General features: G+C 54.9%; 1 protein-coding gene across 1 annotated transcript in view; it reads left to right on the top strand.

The window, feature by feature from the left end:
* CHCHD6 (coiled-coil-helix-coiled-coil-helix domain containing 6) overlaps nucleotides 1-25,922 on the top strand; it is a 224,644-nt gene extending 198,722 nt beyond the window's left edge. The window contains exons 7-8 of the mRNA XM_079122145.1: nucleotides 24,770-24,905; nucleotides 25,711-25,922. Of these exons, the coding sequence (XP_078978271.1) occupies nucleotides 24,770-24,905; nucleotides 25,711-25,716 (142 nt within the window). The 3' untranslated portion in view covers nucleotides 25,717-25,922. The remainder of the gene's footprint in view (nucleotides 1-24,769; nucleotides 24,906-25,710) is intronic.
* Nucleotides 25,923-26,854: the final 932 nt, after the last annotated feature.

Here is a 26,854-nt window from a genome sequence, read left to right as displayed (position 1 = left end):
CTCCCTGTCCCAGTGCAGACTCGCCTGCCAGTCTGACTGCCTTGTCGCCATGAAGCCCTGGGGTGTCAGGCTGTGTGCTTGGTCCATGTGCCAGCGTTAGTGTGGCAGGGTGCCGTGGGGACCAGGGTCTCCTTCCCAATGCCTCTGCCCAGCACCCAGAGCCCTGTCTGGCCTCACTCCTGCGGACTCTCCATCTGTCCTTCCCACGGAGAGTCGGGGTCCTTAGTGAGGTCACTCTTGGATCTCCCAGTGATCAGGAGCAGTAAATGCCCTTTCTGCTTAAGCTAGTTTAGTTGGGATTCCACAAATGGAAGCGGAATTCCAAATGTGCCCTTCACTTCCGTTCTGGACCCAGGACGTGCTTTTTAAGTTGACCTGATTCTCTAGTGCTGACTGTCGGCCTCATCAGCCAACCTTTGGTCTCAGTGAGGCCAATGACTTGGAGGCCTGCTTGTCGTTATAACTCTGTTAAAGAGGGACTGGCCATGCGGCAGTGGTGGCCTATGCCTGTCATCCCAGCAGCCTGGGAGGCTGAGGCAGGAGGATCGCAAGTTGGAGGCCAGCCTCAGCCACTTAGCGAGGCCCTAAGCAACTCAGTGAGACCCTGTCTCTACATAAAATAGAAAAAGGGCTGGGGAGGTGGCACTCCGGGGTTCAATCCCTGGTGCCAAAAAATAAAAATCAAAAAAATTAAAATTGGAAAATAAAGAAGGATGCCTGCTCCATCTCACATGGCCCTTACTACTCACTTGGGGCTCAGGAGCTGGTACACTTGACTTCGGCCTCTTTCCCCCAGGTGGTACCTCACGTTGCCCCCATGGGATCATTTCAGGGTGGCCTGCCTGATACAGCACTTTGTCTTGAAGCCCCTGCCCTACAGGGCCCCAAATACCCGACCCCGAGCTCTCGGCTCCGTTCTTAGATCTGTGCGCCAATTACCCAAAGGGTCTAAGTCGGCCGAAGTTCACATTGAAGTCCCAGCTCGCGGGCTCCTCGTGTGGCCTGCCCTAGGAAGCAGGGGTCAGCACGGACCGTCCAGAAAAGGAAGGGCAACATTGGTCACCGTGTCACGGAGCACCGAAGCCTGCCTGGGACGGGATGCCCTACCCCATGTTCCAGAGGAGGAAGCTGTGGCCCAGCTGGGGTCACCTGCCCGAGGTGACGAGCGGAGCAGCAGGGCCAGGACTCGAGGCCAGGCTGCCCGTTCGCAGCCCCAGGGTCCAGGGTCGCTGGGGGTGTGTCGTGGGGGTGCGAGGCCCTGGCGCAGCAGTCCCTGGTGCCCGGCGCCGTCACTGGACCTTGTGGCCACTCGCAGCATTGCGGGGACTGCGGAGTCCGGGAGGCCTGGGAACCTGCGTTGTGACCGAGCTCCCAAGCGATGGCCAGGAGCCCTGGAGTTCGGATCAGCTGCCAGAGTGAATATGCGGCAGCCGCAACTCCGTCACTTCCCCAGGAAGAACCCCGGGACGGCCACTTAGTCTGGCCTGACGTGTGGGTCCCTTGAGTGGGCCCTGGAGACGGAAGGACTCTGCCTGCACCTTTTCCTGCGCTCGCGCTGCCCACCCCTGCCGCTCCCCAGGGCCAGTGCGCAGAGAACCGAGAACGTCCTCATGGGCCCGAGGCCGGGCGCCTGGTGAGCAGCCAGAGGCCCTGCGGAGAAGCCAGGCCCTTCCCCTGGCTGGGAGCGCTGTCCTGCGGCCTGTGGCCCTGGAAGCCTCTTTGCCATTTGCTAAATTGACCCACAGCGGGCAGGTGGACGTGCCAGCTGCCCCCTGGGTGTGGCTGTGACAGCCCCACGGCCCCTCAGCAGCCTAGGTCCCCTGAGAGGAGCCATCTTGCTCCTGAAAGGACAGGCCCCTCCGGGCTGCCATCGCGCCCTCGGGCAGCTGCCTGGGGAGCAGCATCAGGAGGCAGGGTCAGTGTGCACCAGAGTGGACACGCCCACCGCCCGAGGAAGCCGCCCCCCTGGGCCTGCGCTCACCCGTTCGCAGTGCAGCTGGACTCTGACCTCAGACCCTCCCCCGGCCACCCGCACACTCCAGAGCGACCGCTTGGTCCCCTGGACTTGTCCAGCGCTTCTGGAGGTGGTGGGCTCTGCCCCAGGCCCCGTTTCTTGGCCCTTCCTAGAACCAGGTGAAGGCTCAGGAAACGAAGGTGACAGAGCAGATGGCATCCCAGTGGTGAGGACGGGCAAGAGAGCCCACTCTTCAGTTCCCCGCCTTCGTGGGCAGATCTGGATTCCACCTCGGTCCTGGATCATCACTAGAAGACCTCCGACAGCGACAGTCCCGTTCGTTCATGATCCACGTTTCTTAGAACTTAGAGGAGGAGGGAGTAAGATCATCTTTAGAAAACTTAGCGATTTTGATTTGTGTTCAACACAAAGTACAAATAAAACTGAGAGCAACACCAAAATACACCCACCCCCTACCCAGAGGCACGCATGCGCCCCGTCACCACGGTGGGATCTGAAGCTGTCTTCCTGTGTCGCCTTAGTGGTGACAGTTTTCCTCGGCTCACGGTCTGAGGGGAGAAGGATCCTCACCACAGAGCTGAGGGCACAGCGATGTGGCCATGGCCCCGGGCCCAGGTGTGCACAGATGCAGGCTGGCCGGCTGCTGAGGTCGTAACCCCTGTCACCCCAGCAGCTCAGAAGGCCAGGGCAGGAGGATCCAGGCTGGGGCCAGCCTGTCTCAGAAGAAACCTAAACGTGGACTGGGGGTGAGGCTCGGGGTGAGCGCTTGCCTAGCACGTGCAGGCCCGGGATCCGTCCAGCACACACGGGAGCATCTTCACGGAGCCAGAGGCAGGAAGTTCCTGCCAGTCATCTCCTCAAGGAGTTCAGCGCTCACATCTGCGTCGTCTGTGTGGCTTTTCAGGACCCTTCTTTGGGTTTCCCAGGAATAATGAATTGCCTTCCAGACTTTTCTACGATGACAGTTGTCAGGAATGCCCGAGAGTTTTACCTAAACTAACAAATGATCACCCTTCCCATTAGCTCTACAAACAGGCCCCTAATTAGTGAATTGGCTAATGACAGTCGCCCCTGGGGTCGTTAGTCCTGACAGACGTGCTGGCAGTGTCCCGGGCACTGTGTCACCGTCATAGAGCATGTTGTCAGGCGCCACTGGAAGGTGGAGCGGGGCCCGCTTGTGCTGTCGACCCTGCTTTGTCCTTACGCTGTCTCCTTGGGTCAGGTAAAGCAGCTCCTGCCTCAAACAGGAATGGATCTCTAACTGTGGATCGCAAACGTGGATTTTTAGGAGAATGGGGACTGAGGAAATGGTCACGTCAATTCTGAAGGAGAAAACAGATTTTATGGAACATGGTTCCTTTTTTATTTTTTGGTACCGGGGATTGAGCTCGGGCGCTCGGCCACCGAGCCTCCTCCTCGGCTACTTTGCATTCTACTTGGAGACGGGTCTCGCCGGGTTGCTTAGGCCTCACTGTGGCTGAGGCTGGCTTTGAACATGGTTCCATTTTTAAAGACATATCCAGTTTGATTTGGAAATTTGGAAAGAGCGTGTGCCTTGCCACACGACTCCAGGGTCCCCGCGTGAGCACGAGTCACCTGCTCGTCTCCGGCTGCACAGGACACTCCACCAAGTGTCCTGGGAAGCATTCTCACCCTCAGTTCTGAGCATATGATGAGCAGTTTGGCAGCACGGGCACAAAGCAGAGGGCATCGGTGTGTCTCAGATGTGACACTGCCCCTCTGTGCCTCTGTCCCTTTGAAAGCCTCTTGCCCTTCTTATAAGAAAATCTTACTGGGCACAGTGGTGGACACCTGTACTCCCAGCAGCTCGGGAGGCCAAGCCAGGAGGATCCCAAGTTGGAGGCCAGCCTCCACAACTTAGGGAGGCCCTGAGCAACTCAGCGAGACCCTGTCTCTAAATAAAATAGAAAAAGGGCTGGGGGTGTGGCTCAGTGGTGAAGCGCCCCTGGGTTCAATTCTGGTACCAAAAAAAAGACACCTTAAGGGCCAGCATGGTCTGTGTCCACCCAGTCCATGTGGGTGATCTTGACCTTCAGGGTCTCACCTAACCAAACTAAGCGTTGTGTTGACTCGTCTGGAAGTGCCTAGTCTAAGTCCCAGGCTGAAGTTCCGAGCTGAGGCGCTGTGGGGGTGAAACAGCGCATTTTACAGAGAAAGTGCACAAGGCGAGGTGACAGCAGTGACAAAGAGGTGCTTGGCACTCGGGTTTTGTTAACATACAGATTCTTGCTACATCAGCTCAAAACCATGTGCCGCTTAGTCTGAATGCCCGTTTAAGCAGAGGCCAAAAGTCTGCCTGAAGATAGAAAAGGGACAATAGGCAGTTCATAATACGAAACTTGCAGCCAGTCATGGGCGTAAAATTGATGACAATTTCCATATGATACAAATGAGTCATGAAACGGCGTTTATTTGTTCAAAAGTAGCAGAAATGCATCTTGAAGAATTAAGAAAAGTTGTGCAAAGGTGATTACACAGCGTAGCAAATCTCTAACATGGATTACACTAAATTGTTGGGGAGATCAAATACCAGCGTGCACATGCATTTTCAAAGAGAAAGGAGAACAATACTGGGTTTAGGTAGGGAAGCCGGGCTTCTGCTTTGGCTGGGGGCTGACGGGGCAGGAAATGGCTTTTTCATGGCCCAGGAAATCGATAGAGAGAAAAGGCCTGATCTGCACTTGTAGAGTGTATATAGATGCCCTTCCTCTATGCAAAAAGTGGCGCACACCTGTCATCCCAATGGCTCGGGAGGCTGAGGCAGGAGGATGGCAAGTGGGAGGCCAGCCTCAGCCACTTAGCAAGGCCCTCAGCGAGACCTTGTGTCTAAATAAAATATAAAAAGGGCTGGGGGTGGGGCTCGGTGCTTGAGTGCCCCTGAGTCCAATCCCTGGTACCAAAAACTAATAATAGATCAGGTAGGACGTTCCCAAACCTAAGAGTCGCCTGCCTCTAGGAACCCAGCTAGTGCTGTGTGGCTCCCACAGCCTGGATCAGCCTCTCCTCTCTGGGGACAGAGACTTCCCTGGCAGGAACCTGGCTCCACATCTTCTTTCTGTAACTTCCTGTCACTAACCACGTGGTTCCACTGCTCAGGATCTGTTTTCTCACCTGTGCAGTTGGAGGGAAGGATGGAGTGAAGTCATTGTTACAGTTGAATCTGGAGTGTCCCCAAAGGGCATGTATTGAAAGCCTTGGTCCCCAGAGCAAGGGCCCTGTTGGGAGATGGTGGCGCTTTCGGTAGGTGGGGCCTAGTGGGAGGAAGTTAGGCCACTGGGAAGTGCCCTTGAAGGGGCTATGGGACCCTGGTCTCTCTCTTTGTCCCCTGGATTCAATGGGACAAACAGGCCTCTTTGACCTGGGCTTTCACCGCCACAGGTCAAGCCAGGGTCAAGCCAGCATGGGACTCCATCCCCAGCCCTTTTTTGTTTGTGTGTTTGTTTGTTTTCAGACAGAGTCTTGCTTAGTTGCTGAGGCTGGTCTCAATCCTCTGCCTCACTCAGTCTCCCGAGGTGCTGGGATTACAGATGTGCACCACTGCTCCCAGAACCTTTCCTCCTTTTAAGTTGTTTGTCTCAGGTGTTTTATTACAGTCACAAACACGGACTATCACAGTCATGTTCGTGGAACTCCTAGGACAGAGCTGGGTTCAAAAGTGTTAGTCCTGCGTTGTCCACATCCTGTCACACTCACCACGTGTGGCTATTGAAATGTGGTTTGTCCACATTCAGAGGTGCTAGAAGTGAACATTATAGATTGGATTTCAGAGACTTTATAACAAAAATATGTACGATGTCTGCTTTTTTCCTGTTGCTTCCATGTTGAATTGACAATATTTTGTTAAATGCAATGCATTATTAAAATTAAGTTCTATTTTTACTTTATTCCTCACCCTTGTGAGGATTGGACCTGGGTTGCCATCCCACTGAACTACATCCCTGATTCTTTTAAATTTCAGTCTGAAAGCAGGAACTGGCCAAGTTGCCCAGGCTGGCCTTGAACTTGTGATCCTCCTGCCTCAGTCTCCCAAGTACCGGCGTGCACCTCTCACCCAGCTTCTATTTACTTTCTAAACGGAACTACTAGGAAAGTAAGTTCCACACGTGGCTCATATCCTGTGTCTACTGGGGGCACCCCAGGTCCCTTTGTTCCCTCGCCCCTTGCCGCCTCCCCCTTTCCTAGCATCCCCTGCACCGTGCGTGCAGCCTGACCCAGGAGTGGCTGTGTCCCTGCTGAACAGTTGCTCCAGGTCACCCAGGTGGCCTCCGCCATTTGAAGCAGGAGGAAGCCTTCAGTGAGATGAAGTAGCTTTAGTAAGGTCAGCGACCAGTTAGTCCAGTCAGGACCAAGCCACAGGCGTCTGGCTGTGTCCACGGTGACTCCTCCCACACCGTAAGGCTGTGCCCACTGGTTTTATTGGCCACAGTACAGCGGGGTCTAAGCTGGCATTGAACTTAACCTCCGTTCTGATCAGAGGCTGAGCTTCTGAGGATCTGAAATAAACTGTGGACATAGATTTGGAGGAGAGACGGGAGCCCTTGTCGGAAGCCAACTCGGGTGCGCGTGTGCTTGTGGTTGGTCCCACCCGGCTGGGGACAGTGGCGCCACAGAGCTCTGGCCTCTCAGGTCTTCTCTCTAGGATGGCCTGGTGAAGGTGAACCTGAGGTGCTTCAGGGTCACTGCGTGGACTGTTCTGGGTCAGTGGCCCTGGTCTCGCTTCTCACAGAGCCGCTGGTGGCCCTCTCTGCTTTCCTTCCCAGGCTGACGAGGCAGCCGCGCACCCTTGAGAACTCTGGCTTCGCGGTGACACTGGCACGCAGGCCCAGGCGAGGGTGCCCAGCCTGGATCCTAAGGGTGTCTCTCCCCTCAGCCGCGTGACTGGGAGAGCGCAGGCTTCCCAGAGTGCACGGAAGACAGGCTGCACATGAGCTTGGCGCGCCACGCCACAGCAGGTCGTGACCCCAGGAATGTGAGAACTGGCTCTTATCCAGGTCGCTGTACGCTCCTGATTTGTGAAAGGCCAGGCCAGGCATTTCCATCAGGGAATGTTGGCAGGGGCTGTTGGTCCAGAGACAAAGAGGGGCCTGGGAAGAGGCATCGCAAAATGGCCACATCTTCAAGGCCACCGCAGAGGGGGCACCAGCCTGAAAGCACAGTGGCCCACTGCGCGCTGGTCCTATGACTCCGGGCAAGTTATATCACCTTCCTGTTGTTTCCTCAGTGGTCGATAGGAGTGAGGAAGACAGGTGCGTGTGGAAGAGAGCAGGCAGCGTGCTGGGGACGTGGGGAGGATTCTGTAAATGGTCACTTTGCTTGTTGGTTACCCGCCATGATCTCTATTTGACTAACATCCAGTTTTAGGTTCTTCCAAATTTCACTGTCTGCGCCATAAGCCATATTAAAAGACCCGTGCCACATGGTGCTCACTGGTCATCCCAGCGGCTCAGGAGGCTGAGGCAGGAGGATCGCAAGGTGGAGGCCAGCCTCAGCCACTTAGTGAGGCTCTGAGCAACTCAGTGAGACCCTGTCTCTAAATAAAATGGAAAAAGGGCTGGGGAGGTGGCTCAGGGCTTAAGCACCCTGGGTTCAATTCCTGGCACCAAAAAAAACGAAAACCAACCAGGGCCAACGAGACTTTAAAGTGAACTCCTTCTCAAGATAAGAGGCCACATCTCTGTTACCGAGGCCTTCCGTGTTCATCTGGACATCGCCCTTCCCCTTGGGACCGTGCTAACAGGTGTGCACCGCAGGCAGGCAGGGCAGGACGGTCCCTGTGGGCTCCTCAGCACTGCGTCGTGGCCCCGCCACGGGCCTCCGGAGGCTGCGCCTGGATGCGACCGCCCCCCGAGGCCCCTGCTGAGAGGCCGTCGTTGCCGCTGCCCACAGGCGTCCTCTTCCACACAGGCCGGTGTCGGGCTTGTTCTTCTTGCCCGAGAGCCGGCCATCGTGGGCCGCCTGGCGTCCCTCCCAGCCTCTCCGTGGCCAGAGGAAGCGAGTGCGAGGGCGCCCGGCAGGGAGGCCCCGCGGTCAGACCGGGCCGCTTCCCGCAGGACCCACGTAGCCCGCGCGGTGGGCGGGGCGCAGGATGGGCAGCGTCGCCCTCCGACCCTCGCAGCCCGCGGCCAGGAGCAGCCGGGACGTGCCGTCCACGCCCTGCGACCAACCGAGTGCCCGCGCCCCGCGGCGACGTGGTCAGGCGTGCGTCTCGGGCGGCGCGGGCGGAAGCGTGCGGTCCCGCGGCCTCGGCTCCGCCGGTCTCTGTGTCGCTGTTTTTAGAGCCGAGCGAGCGTCGGAGATGGCGTTTGTCTCCTCGGCTGCATGTTTGTTTCAGCTGTTGTCATTCAGTGTGTGTGTGTGTGTGTGTGTGTGTCTGCGTGTCTGTGTGTGTATGTGTGTATGTGTGTGTGTGTCTGTGTGTGTCTGTGTCTGTTCGCGTGTCTGTGTGTGTGTCTGTGTGTGTGTGCGTGTCTGTGTGTGTGTGCATGTCTGTGTGTGCGTGTCTGTGTGTGTGTGTCTGTGTGTGTGTGTCTGTGTGTGTGTGCGTGTCTGTGTGTGTGTCTGTGTGTGTGTGTATGTGTGTGTATGTCTGTGTGTGTCTGTGTGTGTCTGTGTCTGTTCGCGTGTCTGTGTGTGTGTGTGTGCATGTCTGTGTGTGCGTGTCTGTGTGTGTGTCTGTGTGTGTGTGCGTGTCTGTGTGTGTGTGTGTGCATGTCTGTGTGTGCGTGTCTGTGTGTGTGTGTCTGTGTGTGTCTGTGTGTGTGTGCGTGTCTGTGTGTGGCGTGTCTGTGTGTGTGTGTGTGTGTGCGTGTCTGTGTGTGTGTGTGTCTGTGTGCGTGTGTGCGTGTCTGTGTGCGTGTCTGTGTGTGTGTGTGTGTGTCTGTGTGTGTGTGTGTCTGTGTGTGTGGTGTGTCTGTGTGTGTGGTGTGTGTCTGTGTGTGTGTCTGTGTGTGTGTGTGTCTGTGTGTGTGTGCGTGTCTATGTGTGCGTGCCTGTGTGTGTGTGCGTGTCTGTGTGTGTGTGTCTGTGTGTGTGTGTGCGTGTCTCTGTGTGTCTGTGTGTGTGTCTGTGTGTGCGTGTCTGTGTGTGCGTGTGTGTGTCTGTGTGTGTGTGTGTCTGTGTGTGTGTGTGTGTGTCTGTGTGTGTGTGTGTCTGTGTGTGTGTGTCTGTGTGTGCGTGTCTGTGTGTGTGTGTGTGTCTGTGTGTGTGTCTGTGTGTGTGTGTCTGTGTGTGTGTGCGTGTCTGTGTGCGTGTCTGTGTGTGTGTGCGTGTCTGTGTGTGTGTGTCTGTGTGTGTGTGTGCGTGTCTCTGTGTGTCTGTGTGTGCGTGTCTGTGTGTGCGTGTGTGTGTCTGTGTGTCTGTGTGTGCGTGTCTGTGTGTGTGTGTGCGTGCCTGTCTGTGTGTGTCTGTGTGTGTGTATGTGTGTATGTGTGTGTGTATGTCTCTGTGTGTGTCTGTGTGTGTGTGTGTGTGTCTGTGTGTGTGTCTGTGTGTGCGTGTCTGTGTGTGCGTGTCTGTGTGTCTGTGTGTGTCTGTGTGTGTGTGTATGTGTGTATGTCTGTGTGTGTCTGTGTGTGTCTGTGTGCGTGTGTCTGTGTGTGTGTATCTGTGTGTGTGTGTCTGTGTGTGCGTGTCTGTGTGTGTGTCTGTGTGTGCGTGTCTGTGTGTGTGTGTCTGTGTGTGTGTGTTTGCGTGTGTGTCTGTGTGTGTGTCTGTGCAGTGTGTGTCTGTGTGTGTGTCTGTGTGTGTATGTCTGTGTATGTCTGTGTGTACATGTGTGTGTCTGTGTGTGTGTGTCTGTGTGTGTGTGTCTGTGTGTGTGTGTGTGTGTGTGTGCACGTGCATGCGTGCATACGGGTGGGGGCACAGCAGGCCAGGGGAGCAGAGCGCCTGGAGATGGCTTCCTGCCCCGCAGCCCCAGGCTCCCAACAGCTGTGACACATGACCGCGGGCAGAGCACACCTGGGCAGTGGTGGGGCGAGACAGCCAAGCCAAGACAACAGGACCAATCTTTCAACAGACACTCCGCAGTTGACGCCTGGGCGCTCTCTGAGCAAATTGACTTGTGGCTTCCGTTTTGAACTTCAGAGATAAGTGCATCCTCCATTTGCCTTTTCTAACTCAACAGATATTTACTGAGCTCCTACTATGTGTGGATGCTCTTCTCTGCATTTCATGGCCACCTGTCTGCACCTGATGTAATGAGTAGGAGAGGAAGTAACGCACATGTGTATGCATGTGAACCGACCTGGTCAGAAATGGGCTGGGGCTTAGTGGGAGAGCGCTTGCCTAACACGTGTGAGCCACTGGGTTCCATCCTGAGCCCCACATAAAAGCAAATAAAATAAAGGTATTGTGTCCATCTACAACTAAAAAGATAAATGTGTATTTTTAAAAAAAGAAAAAAACCAGGCACAGTGGCACTTACCTAAAATCCCATGGCTTGGGAGGCTGAGGCAGGAGGATCGTAAGGTGGAGGCCAGCCGCAACCACTTAGCAAGACCCCATCTCTAAATAAGATACAAAATAGGGCTGGGGATGTGGCTCAGTGGTCGAATGCCCCTGGGTTCAATCTGTGGAACCAAAAAAGAAAAGTCCATTGTTTTTTATTTTATTTCTATTTATTTATTTATTTGGTATCAGGTACTGAACTTGGGCACCCGACCACTGACCCACATCCCCAGCCCTATTTTGTATTTTATTTAGAGACAGGGTCTCACTGAGTCGCTTAGCACCTCACTGTTGCTGAGGCTGGCTTTGAACTCTCAATCCTCCTGCCTCAGCCTCCCAAGCTGCTGGGATTACAGGCATGCGCCACCATGTCCAGCAAGAAATGGACTTTGAAAATCCATCCAGGTACTATGCTTAGTACTTTAAACCACAGTGAGCAATCTCGGTGTCTACCCCGTTGTTTGATTTGCCATTTTTCTGTAGCATTTTAAAATGGCAAGGGATACAAAATATGTAGATGAGTGTATATATATATATATCTTTAAAGTTTTTCCAAATGAAAAATGGTTTTGTCCTCTGATCATAAAATGACATATGAATATTGTAAAAAAAAAAAAAAAAAGATACTGAAAAAAATATAAGGAAAGTTTTTTAAAAATCCAAGATCTCTCCCTGCTTCTATTTTGATGACATCACTTTTAGCTCCAGAGCACAGCCACAGAAGTGCACATACATGGGACCATAAGTTCCGGTGCAGCACACAGGTCTCTGCTCTTTTTTCTTATCCATGTATCATGGATATATTTCTGTGTCAGTAGATGTAGATTTATATCTTCACATTTAATGACATTATTCTGTTCCATGATCATACCAGAACATATATAACCAATTTCTTACTGATGGATCCTTGGATGTTTTTCAATTTTTTACTAATATAATGAACCCTGCAACAAACAGCCTTATCCATCTTTGATTTAAATTCTTATAGAGGAAGTTGCTGGGTCAGAAGTTACATCAGCCGGGTACAGTGACACACACCTGTAATCCCAGCAGCTCAGGAGGCTGAGACAGGAGGATCACAAGTTGGAGGCCAGCCTCACTCACTTAGAGAGGCCCTAAGCAATTCAGAGAGACTTTGTCTCTAAATAAAATATTAAAAAGGGCTGGGGATGGGGCTCAGTGGTTGCATGCCCCTAGATTCAATTCCAGCTACAAAAAAGAAAAAAAAAAACTTATGTACATACATACTTACATACTTACGTTTTACCAAGAAATTGGAAAGGTACCAATTTTCACTTCACACAAGAACCATAAAGGGTATCCACTTCCTCAAGCATGGGATTGTGACAATGTGTTTTTTAAATTTTTTAAATTTGTTCTAATTAGTTATACAGGGCAGTAGAATGCACTTATGTATTTTGATATATCATGCATAAATGGGGTACAATTTCTCCTTTTTCTGATTGTTTATGTTACAGAATCACATGGGTCATGCACTCATATATGTATATAAAGTAATAATGTCTGTTTGACTCTACTATCCTTCCTACCCTGTATCTCCTCCCCTCCCTTCACTCCCCTCTACTTAATCTAAAGTAACTCTATTCTTCCCTAGCACACCTCACCCTTACTGTGAATTAGCATCTGCATATCAGAGAAAACATTTGGCCTTTGGTTTTTTTTGGGTTGGCTTATTTCACTTAGCATGATCTCCAAATCCAATCCATTTACCAGCAAGTGCCATCATTTCATTCTTCTTTAAGGCTGAGTAATATTCCAGTTTTCACTTCAGACAGCAATCATACAGGGTACCCGCTTTCCCAAGACTTCCCAAGCATGGGATCATATTTTTAAAACATCTTTGCCCATCTCAAAAGGGAAAAAAGTCCTCACTTTTAAAACTCCACCTTTCTTCAAGTACTGAGATTAAAAGCCTTTTCATGTATTATTGGCCACTGTTTATTTTGTGAATTGCTTACTTAATGGTTTTTGCCCATCTTTTCTGGTTCTGCATTTGTGAAAGGTCTGTGTGTGGTGGCGTTATTAATCTTTTATCATTTGGATTGTGACTGTCATTCTAGTTATTTTTTTGTTTTATTTTTGCCCGTCGGAAGTGGATTGGGAGATAGAATCCAATGTATTTTTGTTCATTTTTCTGTTTGTGATTTCTGTGGCAAAAGTCTTCCCTCCTTCAATGCTGTGTAATCCTATGTCCCCAGATTTTTAGGACTAGTACTTCTGAGATTTTATTTTCTGCCATCGAATTGTTGCTCCAAATAACCCCCCTGGGATTTACATGGAGTAAGATGTTACCCCACCACACACACATACACAAATGGAAAGTCCTTTGTCCTATTAGCACTGATAGAAAATTCTACCCAATCCTATGCTAAATTCCTGCTTATACACTGGGTCTATTTCTAGACTCCTCTGCAAGACCAATCCTGCATGTTTTAAATATGTTTAAAGCATATTATGAAGCTACAGTTATTTAAAATATTAACTATCTGGCAGAACAAGCCCTTCTACCTTGATAATCTTTTTTCAACTTGTTTTTCAAGATGAATTTAGAATCACTTTGTCAAACTTCCCCAACCCCGCTCCCAGCCGGAAAAAGAAAGAGAAAATCTGGTAGGCTCTTTTTTGGGATAAGTGCATTCTTTTGAATACATTCAGTCCTATCAAATGCCATCTTCTTTTTTTTAATTGTAGATGGACACAATACCTATATTTCATTTATTTCTGTGCAGTGCTGAGGATCAAACCCAGTGCCTCACACGTGCAAGGCGAGTGCTTTACCACTGAGCTATAGCCCCAGCCCCTCAAAATGCCAACCTTAGTATTTGCTTCTTTTGAAAAAATTTTCCAACCTGTAGAAAGTTTTCAAGGACAACAGGAAGAATTTCTGTATATTCTTAACCAAGATTCTCCAATATTTTTTCATGTTATAGAGTGTGCTTCATCTCCTGTTCTCTCTAGATGAAAACATCTTTTTTTGACTTAGTAACCTGTCAGCCTTAAGGACTCACTGCCTGTTCCCAGGGACTACTCCTCCACAGGCCCCCTCCAATTAGGAAATCAGCAGTGACACAATGCGACCATCAGCACAGAGACCACGTTTTGCCTAATGCCCCCACAGCATCTTTTCTTCCTTTGGTTCAGGAACCTACCCAGGAATCTGTGCTGCACTCATCCATCCCCCACCCATCCAACCTTCCACCCATCTATCCACCCATCTACCCACCCATCCATCCATCCACCCAACCATCCACCCACTCATCCATCCATCCACCCACCCACCCATCTACCCACCCATCCATCCACCCACCCACCCACCCATCCATCCACCCATCCCCCTTTCACCCATCAATCCACCCATCCACCCATCCATCCACCCATCCACCTACTCACCCATCCACCCATCCATCTACCCATCCCCCATCCACCCACCCATCCATCCATTCATCCATCCATCCATCCACCCACCCAGCCATCCATCCACCCACCCACCCATCCATCCATCCATCCATCCGTCCATGGGATTGAACCCAGGGGCACTCAATCACTGAGCCACATACACAGCCCAGTTTTGGATTTTATTTAGAGACAGGGCCTCACTAAGTTGCTGAGGCCAGCTTCAAACTCACAATCCTCCTGCCTCAGCCTCCTGAGCCCCTGGGATCACAGGTGTGCGCCGTGCCCAGCCTGTTCTGCATTTAGTTGTCATGCTTCATCAGCTCGTTCATATGGAATCATTCCTTGATCTTTCCTGTCTCTTTGTGACCTTGACAGTCTTAAAGAAGGTACAGAGCTTTCGTTTTGTAAGGCCCCAGCCTGGGCCTGCCTGACCAGGTTCAAGTCACGTGTTCTTAGCAGGCAGAGTCAAAAACAAGTGCTGGACTGGGGAGAGGGCTCAGTTGGTAGAGTGCCTGCCTCCCAAGCACAAGGCCCTGGGTTCCATCCCCAGCACCGCAAAAAAAAAAAAAAAAAAAAAAAAACCCGAGTGCTGTGCTTTTGGTAGTGCCTCCCGTCAGGGGTCCAAGAGGCCACCCATCCAAGGCCTGGCCACGTGCACCTCAACTGATCACCCTGGCATCTGCCTGACCTCGTGTGAAGGCCTGGTTCCTCCTGTGTGGGTGTTTTGTGCTCTATTATATCCTCGTCCTCCAGCCTCCGCCCTTGCCGGCTGTGAGCGCGGTGGCTGCGTTTGCGTCGGGCCGTGACCGTGCTGCGGGCACTCCATCCTGGCCATAGGGAACGAGGCTGGTTTTCTCTGCACCGTCAACACCAAGAAGCCCTGGCCAGCAGTCCCCCTCCTGCCTTGGGTAACATCTGAGACGAGGGAAGAGTGAGGCCGGGAGGACCCACTGACGGGCAGGGAGGGGAGGCCGCCATCCTGTCGCCCGCGTGAGGACACAGGCAGGGTCCAGGTGCTCCCTTCCCACGCTCAGGATTTTCTGTGCAGTTCTATCTTCTGACTGCGCTGGGGCAGACCATCGAGGCGGAAGGCACTCACAGGTGGGGCCAGCTCACCGCGACCTGTTGACTCGTTGGATGCTTCATCGAGCGTGCGCACGAGATGTGTCCGCCCATAAGACGTTTCTCCAACCTAAAACCTAGGGCTGGTCAAACAGGAACCCACAGCAAATGGAGCACAGACATCAGTATGAAGCACAAAACTGTGAAACTCCAAGAACACAGAAGAAGATGGAGTTGACCTTGGGTTTGACAATGATTTTTTTTTTGTAGTTGTAGATAGCATGCCTTTATTTTATTTCATTTATTTTTGTATGGAGCACAGCGCCTCACACGTGCAAGGCAAACCCTCCACCACTCCGTCGCAGCCCCAGCCCCTTGACAATGACATTTTAGGGACAACACCAAAGACACAAACCAGGAAAGAGAATTGGGTATTGAACTTCTTTAAAAAACAGTGAGGCCAGGCGTGGTGGCACACGCCTGTCATCCCTGCGACTCGGGAGGCTGAGGCAGGAGGATCGCAAGTTGGAGGCCAGCCTCAGCCACTTAGCAAGACCCTAAGCAACTCAGCGAGACCCTGTCTCTAAATAAAATACTAAATAGGGCTGGGGACGTGGCTCAGTGGTCGAGTGCCCCTGAGTTCATTCCCTGGTACCCCCTGGCCAGAAAATAAAAAAAGTAAAGGCTGGTGAAGATGAAGTTGTAGGCTGGCACGAATTCAGGGTCTGGTGGAATCCCAGGGTCTGGGGACAGAGAACGAGCAGAGCCTTAGGAGGGTCAGTTAGCAACCTGGGAGGAGCAGGTTGGCCCGCGCTTGCTGGACCCAGGCCCAGCTTTAGATCCCTGGGAGGTTTCTGCCTGAGTCACCAGGCAGGGTCCAGGTCTGCGTCTCCCGGGTGACGGCCTTCTCTCCGGAGCCCAGGACACCGTGAACCCCCTGTGCACCTGAGCGGCAGGCTGGAGGGCACGCCGCTCAGCCCCACGCGCCTCGGCTTAGCGCCTCGGCCACACGCGCTGCTGGCGGGGAGGCTGGCGTGGCCGTGGCAGAGCCCTCCACGGGAGAGGACGGGTGTGGCCCGCCAGCCCCTGAAGGACAGCTCCTCCCTCAACCCTCAAGGGCTGCGGGCAGGTCCCACCCATGGGGCTGGGGGACACGGGGGACTCCCATCCATGAGCAGACACCCCCCAAATGGCAGGGGAGCGGGAACGCGTCACTGAGGACGGCTGGGAGGGAGGGGCCCTGTGGCCCAGGAGGCCAGGCCACCAGACGGTCGACGCACCGATAGAATAGTGTCTGCTCCTCGAAGCAGCCCGAAGGTAGCTCTCAGTCATGGATGTCCACCCAAACTGTCACGGCATCCCTGCCTCCTGCCCGGGCCCCACATCAGCCTGTGACACAGACACAGGAGCCTCCCCTGCACCCGTTGTGGCCAGCGCAGCACGCTCGCTCGGTGCCTTGACGGGTGGCCAGCAGTGCCCGGGACCCTCAGAGACCAGCCGCCCAGGAGAGCCGCACCGTGTCCAGAATGCTTCCCCACCCCACCTGGCGGCCACAGTGGAGGCCTGTCCCTCACCCGCAGCCGCAGGTAAGACCCAGGGCACCTGCAAGATGCTGGGAAGGAGCCACGTGGTTGCCAGCTCTGTGGAAGCCTGCGTGCCTCAAAGCAGAGGGGCCGGGGGACGGAGGGAATGTTCCAGAAGGGCCAGGCAAAGACCCAGAAAAACCCGGGGAGCGGCAAAAGGCTGTCCCACAGCGCTTTCTCTCACCACTGATTTACTGATCACCTGCTGTATGCAGCGCTGGCAGGGCCTGGAAATAAATGAGGTGCAGGCCAGAGAACAGAGAGAAGCTGGCCCCTGGTGTCTGCGTCCCGGTGTGGACGCGTGGGCAGGAGGCCCGGGCGCTGGGGGATGCCCGTCCCAGCTCCGCAGCACCCGGGTCGGTCCACCTGGGGAGCCGGGGGTCTGCGCAGAAACACACACGGAGACAGGTGGGTTGTCCAGGCCCAGCGACAACCAGCGGCTCAGAGGCAGGGCGACAGTAGGTGCCCGAGTCCAGCAGTGTGCAGGAAACGGGGCTCGCTGCTGGAAACGGGGTTCGCTGCAGAAAACGGGGTTCGCTGCGGCAGCTCCGATCTGAGAGCAGAGACGGTGTCCAGGCCGCTCAGAGCCCTTGCGGAGACGCCGGGCAGACAGTGAAGGGCTTTGAACGCCACGTGGACACCCCGTTCTGCCATGCGGGCGCCACCAGCGGCTGAGGGATTCTGAAGTGGGGACCAACGTCCGGCCCAATTATTCTTCAGTCATGCTGGTGACAGAGTGGGGGGGTGGACCAGAGGGGACAGAGCGTGTCAGGAAAGCACGGCAGACTCAGGAGCAATGAGAGATCTGGATTAGGGCCGTGGGGACGGGAGAGACGAGAGGTTCTGGAAAGATCCAGGAGCCGAGACTCCATGCTTGTCCCCAGAGGGCCCCTCTTGGTGGGCTCTGCTGGGGCCAACCGGGGTCCTATCCTGTCACAGAGCTGGGTGGCTTCCCTCCACTGCCCCAGTCAGTGGCAGGTCGCAGGCCGTGCCTGCGTGTGGGTGCTTGAGCCGAGGCCATCTGCTCCTGGGGGGCAGCGACAGGGCCTGGTTGTTCACCAGGGCTGCGCCACTTGCCCTGGTCAAACGTGGCTCCCACTAGCCATGCTCTGGGCCAGATGGCTGAAGAGAAGGACAGTCACGTGACAGACAGCAAGACCTGTGATGCAGACGGCCCCGGCCTGCAGATTGGCAGACCAGGGACGGGGCGGACAAGGCCCCGAAAGAAGGACCATGGGGGAGAGGGAACGCCAGTGGTCAGGGTTGCTGACCCGGGAGACCTCAGCCTCGTCACCAAAGGGGACAGTCACTGAAGAATGAAAGCTGGTTCTCAGGAACATGTGGAACCCAGCGGAGTTCTCGGGAATCTGAGAAGCTCCAGCCAGCGTCCACACCCCGAGCCAAAGAGGCGTTCCCAGGAGCCTCGGGCGGGCGCGGGGACACGCAGGTCCTGAGGCCCCGGGCCATCCACCGACGCAGAGTGGGTCTTCTGCCGCTCCCGTGGGCCCGTGAGTCCCTCTTGCTGGCACATTACTGAGAACTCTGCCGAGCAGGGCCTGGACTCTGGGACTGCTATCTGTCTAAGTGACTCCAGTCAAACCCATGTTTGGATTTTTTATTTTTTTATAGTACTGGGGATTGAACCCAGGGGTGCTTAACCTCCAGGCCACATCCCCAGAACCTTTTTATATTTAATTAGAGACAGGGTCTCGCTGAGTTTCTTAGGGCCTCACTAAGAAGCTGAGGCTGGCCTCCAACTTGCGATCCTCCTGCCTCAGCCTCCTGAGCCGCAGGGATGACAGGCATGCACCACCGTGCCCAGCATCTTTTTTTTTTTCCTAGCAAAGAACAAAGACAGGAGTGGCCCTTTCCCAACCCCATGTGTGTTGTGTGTGTGCACACGGTGCAAGAAGACAGGGGCAGCCTCAGAGCCTCCTTCCTGGACTACGTGGCGATCAGAGCCCATTTGTGTCCACGACCTCTTGAGAGCAGCCGCAGCCTCGGCTCTCACTCCAGGCCGCAGGTCTCCACCAGCCGCCTCTGCTGCCTGCGGCACGGGACAGCTGGAGGCCGCCTCCAGCAGCCAGTAGTGATCCCAAGTGGCATGTTGATGGATGGCAGGATCTCTGGGTTCCACTTACCGGGGCTGAATGACACATTGTCAATAGCAGCCAGTTAACGAAGTCCTTAGTAACCAGCTGGTCTCATCAGCGCTCAGCCCTGGCCGCGGGTTCCGGCAGAAACCCCTTCCGAACAGCGAGATTGGACCTGACGAAGATGAATGTCTAATTCACTTGGAATCTCCTTACTGCCGCCTGTAATGAGAAGCCTGTCCGCAGAGTCCCCCACCCGCCGCTGCTTCTCCGAAATTAAATACCAGGAGGACGCGTAATGGCCCGATTCCACACCAGGCCAACAGTATCAGATGGATGTCGGCGGCGATAACCGAAGAAGGATAAGTTGATGAGATTCCATTCATTAAATAAAGCGAGGAGCCCACTCGGAGGATTTGGAACCGCACGTGTGGGCAGGCACGGGTGCACTCGGCCACCAGAGTCACCCAGAGGGAAACAGACGCCCAGTGGCCCGCAGGACCCTGCGTCTGCCCGCCAGGGGCTGTGCCGAGGTGGGGTGGGTGGGGGGAGCCGACTCTCTTCCTTCCCTGACCCTCTCAGGTCTCTGCTGTTTTCAAGCTTCTGCCACCACTGAGAAGCCCCGTGTGCCACATGGTCTGGGCCTGTCTCCCGTTTCTCTTTCATACCCCCGATTTTCTTTTTTTTAATTAATTAATTAATTTATTTTTTGGCGGGGGTGCCAGGGATGGAACTCAGGGGCACTTGACCCTTGAGCCACCTCCCCAGTCCTATTTTGTTTTTTATTTAGAGACACTGAGTTGCTGAGGGCCTCGCTTTTGCTGAGGCTGGCTTTGAACTCGAGATCCTCCTGCCTCAGCCTCCCAGACTTCTGGGTGACAGGCGTGCGCCACGGCACCCAGCCTTCTTTCGGAATCTTGTGGAACTTTCTAAAGGTAGTCCGGAGCTAGGGTCACATGATTGCAGAAACAAGGGCACCAGAGTCAGGCGCACCAGGCTGTTGTTATTCTACCACCATCTTGTTGCTGTGTTATCTTGAGCAAACCACTTAACCTCTCTGATACTCATTGTCCCCATCTGCAGAATAGGATCATAATGCCTAGCTCTCTAAGAGTTATGCAGCTGTTTCTTAGGACCTTGCACACAGTAGGTCCAGGCAGGTATTGGTTCTCAGAAGGACCAGGGCTACAGATACATTTCCAAGTGAATTTTCCACCTCTGCTGTTTACCCAAATATATACACTTTGTCATCTCCCTTCCCATAGCAGGATCCTCGCCCCAGATGTCCCCAGGCATTGAAGGCTTCCTGGGAAGCCGAAGAAGGCTCTATATCAGCTACAGCACCCCCCTTGACCATTAGGTAAACTGAGGCAAGTTAGTTCATCTCAATGCAGACGATACCCCAAGGTTGGGAGATGGTCAGGGACCAGAGACACTGCACGCAGCCCAGTAGGAAGCCCAGCAGGCAGTGGGTTCTCACTGAAATATAGCTGCTGTTCCTGAGGAGCCCTTGGGCACGCTGTCAGAGTGGATGTCACTCACTGTTAGAACGCTGGCCCATGACGCACTGGTCTCCCATGGCTTCTCCCCATCCGCCGCCCCCAGGCTGCCTCTGGAGGCCAGCTAGCTCAGCTCTCTTTTCTATGTGACCGACGGTGGGTTTCCTAGGGCCGCTGCAGCAAGGCGCCTGGGAGAGCAGACACTTAGCACCACAGTCGTGCAGGCTGGAAGTCCAAGCTGAAGGAGCCCCCGAGGGGATCCGTCCAGGCTCCCGGCGCCCCTGGCCGGCACAGGCCCTCTGTCCTCACACGGCCGTCTGTGTGTCTCCGTCTCTCCTCTTCGTGTGAGGATGAGAGTCGCCTCCCGCTGGATCAGGGGCTGGGACCGCATCTTTGCTAACCGGTTCCGCGGTTGCCCTGTTCCCAGTAAGCTGGGGTCCCGAAGGACGCGAGTTTCAGTGGAGACTCCAACTCACTGACCTGGGAGCAGGTGCAGGGAGGGCCAGGGCTCACCAGCCACAGTCTCAATTGTGATGGACACTCGGTCCGAGCTGTCCCAAAGGGGGTGCGCAGGCTCGGGCGCCGGGAGAGCCGAAATCAGTTCCTGGCTTCTAACTGAGAAGCTCAAGTAGATCGATGGTCTGGGTGATAGGCCATGGCTGCTGGGGACAGTTCCTATGTCCTCCCTGGATTCAGCTTTTGCACTTCTCACTGGATTTGGGAGTTGGGCCCATGCTAACCCTGTCTAGATCATGTGACCCAAATTCTGCTCCCAAGGCCAGCTCTGAACTGTTTATTTTTTTTTATTTTTGATACCAGGGATTGAACCCAGGGGCACTTAACCTCTAAACCACATCCCCAGCCCTTTTATATTTTATGTAGAGACAGGGTCTCACTGAGTTGCTTAGGGCCTTGCTAAGTGGCTGAGGCTGGCCTCCAACTTGCGATCCTCCTGTCTCAGCCTCCTGAGCCCCTGGGATCACAGGCGTGCTCCCCGCCCCATGCCTGGTAGCTGAACTGACTTGGGGACAGCACACCTACTTTCGTGGGTGCCGTGACCCAGGCCGAGCCCGCCTTGCTTCAGAGAACTTTCCCGCAGCCATGCTCTCCCTCCTTCCCCACTCAGAGCCTTTATGCAGATGAACAGGTGGAATTTCTTCTGCATGACATTTGCCTACCTGTCTGCCTCCTATTGTACCAGGTAAATCCCAGAGGACAGCGTCCCAGAGGCGACACTGGTGTAGAGGGGATGGATTTCACTCGCCCCAGTTTCTCCGGGCCTGGAACCAACTGCTGTTCTGTGAGGGTTGCTCTTGCGATGCCCAGGGCCTCATCCGGGCACCCAGGACTGAGGGGCAGAGCCAGTCAGAGACAGAGCCTCCTCCTCCTGACTCCCCTAGGCCATGGGGGGCACACGCTCAGGCCAGGCCGCTCCTCTGCTCATGTACAACTTCAGCTGGGCCACTGTGCCCCTCCCCAGCCCAGCCGGGCACCTTCTCCGCGAGGATCAGCCAGCCCACACCCAGCACAGCACAGAATAGCCCACCTCCCTGAGCAGGAGCTTGCCTGAGCGAGTGAGTGCCCGCTGGCTGCAGGTGCAGCCGGGTCGCATGACGGCAGAGCCCAGAGCCCTCCTCAAGATGGAACCTGTGCTCTCAGGGGCTCAGACTCAAGAGCAGCAGCTTTTAAAGACGGGCAGAAAATAGCCGGGCACAGCAGCACACGCCTGTCATCCCAGCAGCTCTGGAGGCTGAGGCAGGAGGATCGCAAGGTGGAGGCCAGCCTCAGCCACTTCACAAAGTCCTGAGCAACTCAGAGAGACCCTGTCTCTAAATAAAGTATAAAAAGGGCTGGGGGTGTGGCTCAGTGGTCGAGGGTCCTTGGGTTCAGTCCCTGGTACAAAAGAAGAGCAGAAACGTGCAGGACAGCCCATGCGGAGGGGCAAGAGCACACACAGCGAGACCGGCAGTGGCAGAGGGTCATGAAGGGAAGGACGGGTGCACCCCAACTTCCCAGGATGACGGCCAGTAGCCAGAGCATGCCAGGAGGCCCTCGCGAAGACAGGGTGACCCTGCAGGCACGGAAACACAGCTTTGAAAGTCCGCCACTAGACACGCGCTGGCCACAGCCTCTTCAGCACCAGAGCAAGCCAGTCTGCGAGGCCCTGGGCCCCAGACGCCTCTGCAGCACAGCCGGAGGCCAGACTGCCTCCAAGGGCCCGTCTGTGCTGCGGGAGGACGGGAGGTCGGGCTCTGAGACCAGGGCTCTGTCGTCTCCTGTGGCAGTCTGTTTCACGTGCGTCCCAGCCTTGAGGCTGGCCTGGCGTGGCCGCCCCGCTGGGTGCAGCTAGCCCTTCGTCGGCGCCTTGGGGAAGAGTCCCACTGGCCTTCACCCTGCCTCGCTCCCTCTGGTCGTGTTCTCGGGGTGAGCGTCTGACCTAGTTCTGACCAGTGGGAAAGGGAGGGGAAGATGATTCTGCCTGATAGAGCGAGACCACAGTCAGGCCGGGAAGAAGCAGCCTGGGGTCGCGCGGGGAGGTAGGGGGCCCAGCCAGGCCAAGGGGCCCCCCTCCACGCTTCCAGAATAAGACTGAAATAAGGGGCATTCCTATTTCCTAAGCCACTGAGTATTCCGTCACTTGCTGTTCTTTTCTCTCTCTCGTTTTTTTTTGGGGGGCGTGGTGGCACCAGGGATTGAACCCAGGGGTGCTTAACCCCTAAGCCACACCCCCAGCCCTTTATTTTATTTAGAGACAGGGTCTCGCTGAGTTGCTTAGGACCTCACTAAGTGGCTGAGGCTGGACTCCAATTTGCGATCCTCCTGCCTCAGCCTCCCAAACCACTGGGATGACAGGCATGTGTCACCACACCCACCTGACTTGCTGTTCTGAAGTGATGGAGTAGGTTTAAGTTACCTTCAAATAATAATGGCATCTGTTACATGGCCGAGTGTCCTAAATGCAGAGTGCGGGGCAGAACCACAGGCCCGTGGTCCCTCCTGGTGGGGGAGGCAGAGCATGCACAGTCGCATTCTTTTCATTGCTGAGAAACTTGAGGCCTGGCTCTCTGCCGTCTTAGGACTCTGCGCTGGCCTGACAGTGAGTGGACTCGGGTGTCACTACGAGTCCACCCAGAGGCGACAGTCAGCATGAGCCTGGCTGGAAAACCCAGCAGGACACAAATAGGTGGAAACGCTGAGACCAAAACTGGGCGAGCAAATACGCCTCGGCACCAGCCTGTGACCTTGGCTGCCGTGCGTTGGTTTCCCCGCCTGCCCGGCCATAGAGCTGCGACCAGAACAGAACAGTGATGGACTGTGCGGCCATTTGGAACGTGCCTGGCACTCAGGGACGACGGTAGAGGGAGCCAGTCTGAGTGTGACGGAGCATCCGCCAGGGACTATGTATTTGCTAGTGTGTTTTGTGTGGAGGGAAAAAAGGGGAAGGGACGGGAAGAAGAATCTAGAAGGATATAAATCAGATTGGACCCCTGGGAGGCTTGCCTACTCCAGAATAATCAATATTTTACTTTTTTTTTTTTTCCGTCATCTGGTTTGGCTTCTCGATTTTAAAAAGTGAATGTATGTTCATTTGGAGGCACATGCCATCATCCCAGATGCTCGGGAGGCTGAGGCAGGAGGATTACAAGTTGGAGGCCAGCCTCAGCAACTCAGTAAGATCCTATCTCAAAAAAAGAATAAAAAGAGCTGGGGATGTGGCTCAGTGGTTAAGCACCCCTGGATTTTATCCTCTGTACTACACACACACACACACACACACACGCTCATTTGTTGTGGCTTCCAATGCTACTTTGATAAAGGATAAAAGAAAAAGTAGTAAAGAGCCTCAAAATATTACCATGGTTATTTATAAGAAAAGTGAGTCAGAATTTTTTTTTTTTTTTTTTGCTTCTTTCTTTGGCATTTCTGTAGGTTTCCAGTTTTCATTGTTCTTCAAATATTCATCTTTCTAAATTAGGAAAAAAATTGTGTGAGATGTTTACATACAGTGTGCATAAATCACATGGTCGTAGTCCCAGGCGAGCCAGAGACACAGAAAAGCCCTTGGGAGGCCGGGGCTGGGGCCCAGTGGCAGAGCACTTGCCTGACACATGTGAGGGCCCTGAGTTCCACCCATGATGCAGGCCTGTCATCCCAGCAGCTCGGGAGGCTGAGGCAGGAGGATCGCAAGGTGGAGGACGGCCTCATCCACTTAGCAAGGTCATAAGCAGCTCAGCGAGACCCTGTCTCTAAATAAAATAGAAAAAGGCTGGGATGTGGCTCAGGGGTTGAGTGCCCTCAATGCCCAGTACCCCACAAAAAAATTAAAAAATAAAATAAAATAAAGTTATTTTTTAAAAGGAAAGGAAAGCTCTCGGAGGCAGCTGAACTGAGTGCAGCCCGGAGGACTAGCTGTCCCTTTTCACACCCTGAAGACAGGCCTCTGCAGAGCCCTCCGCCCGAGCCCAGTCCACAGAGCACCCGCTGCAGTGTGGGCCTCAGCCTCCAACCCCAGGGCTTGACGCCGGCCCTCCTCTGGCTTCTAGAACAAGTCAGATGAACGGGTCGGGCCTCGCGCCCGGCGTGTGGCGTTGAGTGGGTGCGAGTCATGTCCCCCTCAGCCCCCTGGGAGCGCCTGGTCACCCTGGCCCTCCCTGGTCTTGTCGCCTGCAGGCCCCGCAGGGTGGAGCCCGTGTGCGCAGGCCTGCAGGCCCAGATCCTCCGCTGCTACCGTGACCACCTTCAGGAGGTGCTGCTGTGCTCAGACCTGGTCAAGGCGTACCAGCACTGTGTGAGCGCCGCCCACAAGGTAAGCGGGTGCTGCTGGGGGAGGGCCCTCCGCCCGCCCGTCACTCTGCTGGAGCCCGGCGCTCCCCTCGCCGTCTCTGCACCTGCCAAGGAAGAGGATCACTGGTCTCAGATGTCCTCCGTCACCTCCCACTTGAGAGGCTCAGTCTCCCTGGGCATCTCGTGGTGCTTTGCCAGCATCGGGTAAAGTCATGCCCAGGCCCGACCAGTGGCCAAGGCACAGGAGTGCCCAGACTCAGCGGGAGAGCGCTTGCCTAGCACATGTGAGCCACTGGGTTCCATCCTGAGCCCCACATAAAGTAAATAAATAAAGGTATTGTGTCCAATCCACAACTAAAAAAATATATATAGGTTTTTTTTTTTTTTTTTTTTTAAAGCCAGACACAGTGGTGCTCACCTAAAATCCCAGTGGCTTGGGAGGCCGAGGCAGGAGGATCGCAAGGTGGGAGGCCAGCCTCAGCTACTTAGTGAGGCCCGAGCAACTCAGCCAGACCCTGTCTCTAAAGAAAATACAAAATAGGGCTGGGGAGGTGGCCCCGTGGTTGAGTGCCCCTTTAGACTCTGGGGGTCCCCGGCTGCCTCCCCCAGCCCCGGAAGCAGAGGCCGCCGTGGGTGGCAGTGTTGCTCTGGGAGCGAGTCAGGGCCTCTGCCCTGCTGGGTGCTGCAGAGGCTCAGCAGTTTCAAGGGGCCAGCTGGTGAGGAGGGGGCACTCACTAACAGGCATGCTCCAGGGACAGGGTCACTGCACGGCGCTGGCCCCTGGGCAGCACAGGTCCCCACTGAACTCCGGCCCCTTGTCTTCATAGGGTTGAGGATCAGCCATGATTCCCGGCCCTGGCAGTGACATGGAGCCCCGAAGAAAGGACCACTCGTGGGACCACAGTCCCCCGGCCACAGCCACAAGGCCCCGCCGTTGCCTGCCCGGCATCTGGTGGCCTGCGAGCTGGGCTGCCACGCACGAGGAGACGGTGTGTCCCCGCCCGAAGGCAAATAAAGCAGGTGTCTTTGTTTTCAGTCATTCACTCGTGGCAAACGCTCACGCCGCCCACTGTGTGTCCAGTCTCGGGCGGACCCCCAGGATGCAGAGCCGAATGCGACAGGCTGCGGCCCCTGGGGAGGGGCCGGCCAGGCAGGGGAGCCGGCACAGCAAAAGGGCCGCCAGAGAAGCAGGTATGAGGTGGAGGACGGGGCACCTCTTGAGGGACAGAGCGGGGGCAGCCCCCGGCTCCCTGAGGACTCTCCTCCAGACACAGGCCCAGTGGACAGGGTGGGGTGGATCCCAGATGTGGGGTGGGGAGGGGCCATGGGGTCCACAGCTGGGGGACAGCTGTTCCAGGAGAGCACAGCCTGGCTGGAGGAGACAGCAGGGCTCAGGGCCGCCAGGCAGAGGGGTGTGAGGGCTCAAGCAGGAAGCAGCCTCTCCTGAGCCAGGTCACTCTGCTCCCGATGGAGGGTCTCAGGCGGCTGTGGGTGTCAGCACAGACCAGAGGCCATGGGGAGGTTAGGAACTCAGGTCAACAGGGCTCAAAGAGAATCTGATGGAGCCAGGGAAGAATCAAGGTTTTCCAGCCAGACTCGGTGGTGCACACCTGTCATCCCAGCAGCTCGGAGGCTGAGGCAGGAGGATCACAAGGTGGAGGCCAGCTTCAACAACTCAGCGAGGCCCTAAGCAACTCAGCGAGACCCTGTCTCTAAATAAAATATAAAAATGGCTGGGGAGGTGGCTCAGGGGTTGAGCACCCCTGGGGTCAATCCCTCGTACAAAAGAGAAAAAGATGTCCAGCCCTCTGCCTGGGTGTGGGTGACTCTGCTGACTGAGGCCCAGGAGGTGGGGACCGAGGAGGCAGATGGATGACCGTGTCCAGGTGTGCTCTTCTTAGCTGGTGTCCACACACTGGCCTTCAGCCCTTGACCTTCACCCGCATGCGAGCCAAGGGTGGCGCTTGGATC

Source organism: Sciurus vulgaris (assembly GCF_902686455.1).
Source record: "Sciurus vulgaris genome assembly, chromosome: 19".
Taxonomy (NCBI): domain Eukaryota; kingdom Metazoa; phylum Chordata; class Mammalia; order Rodentia; family Sciuridae; genus Sciurus; species Sciurus vulgaris.
This window is presented reverse-complemented; position numbering and strand designations above follow the sequence as displayed.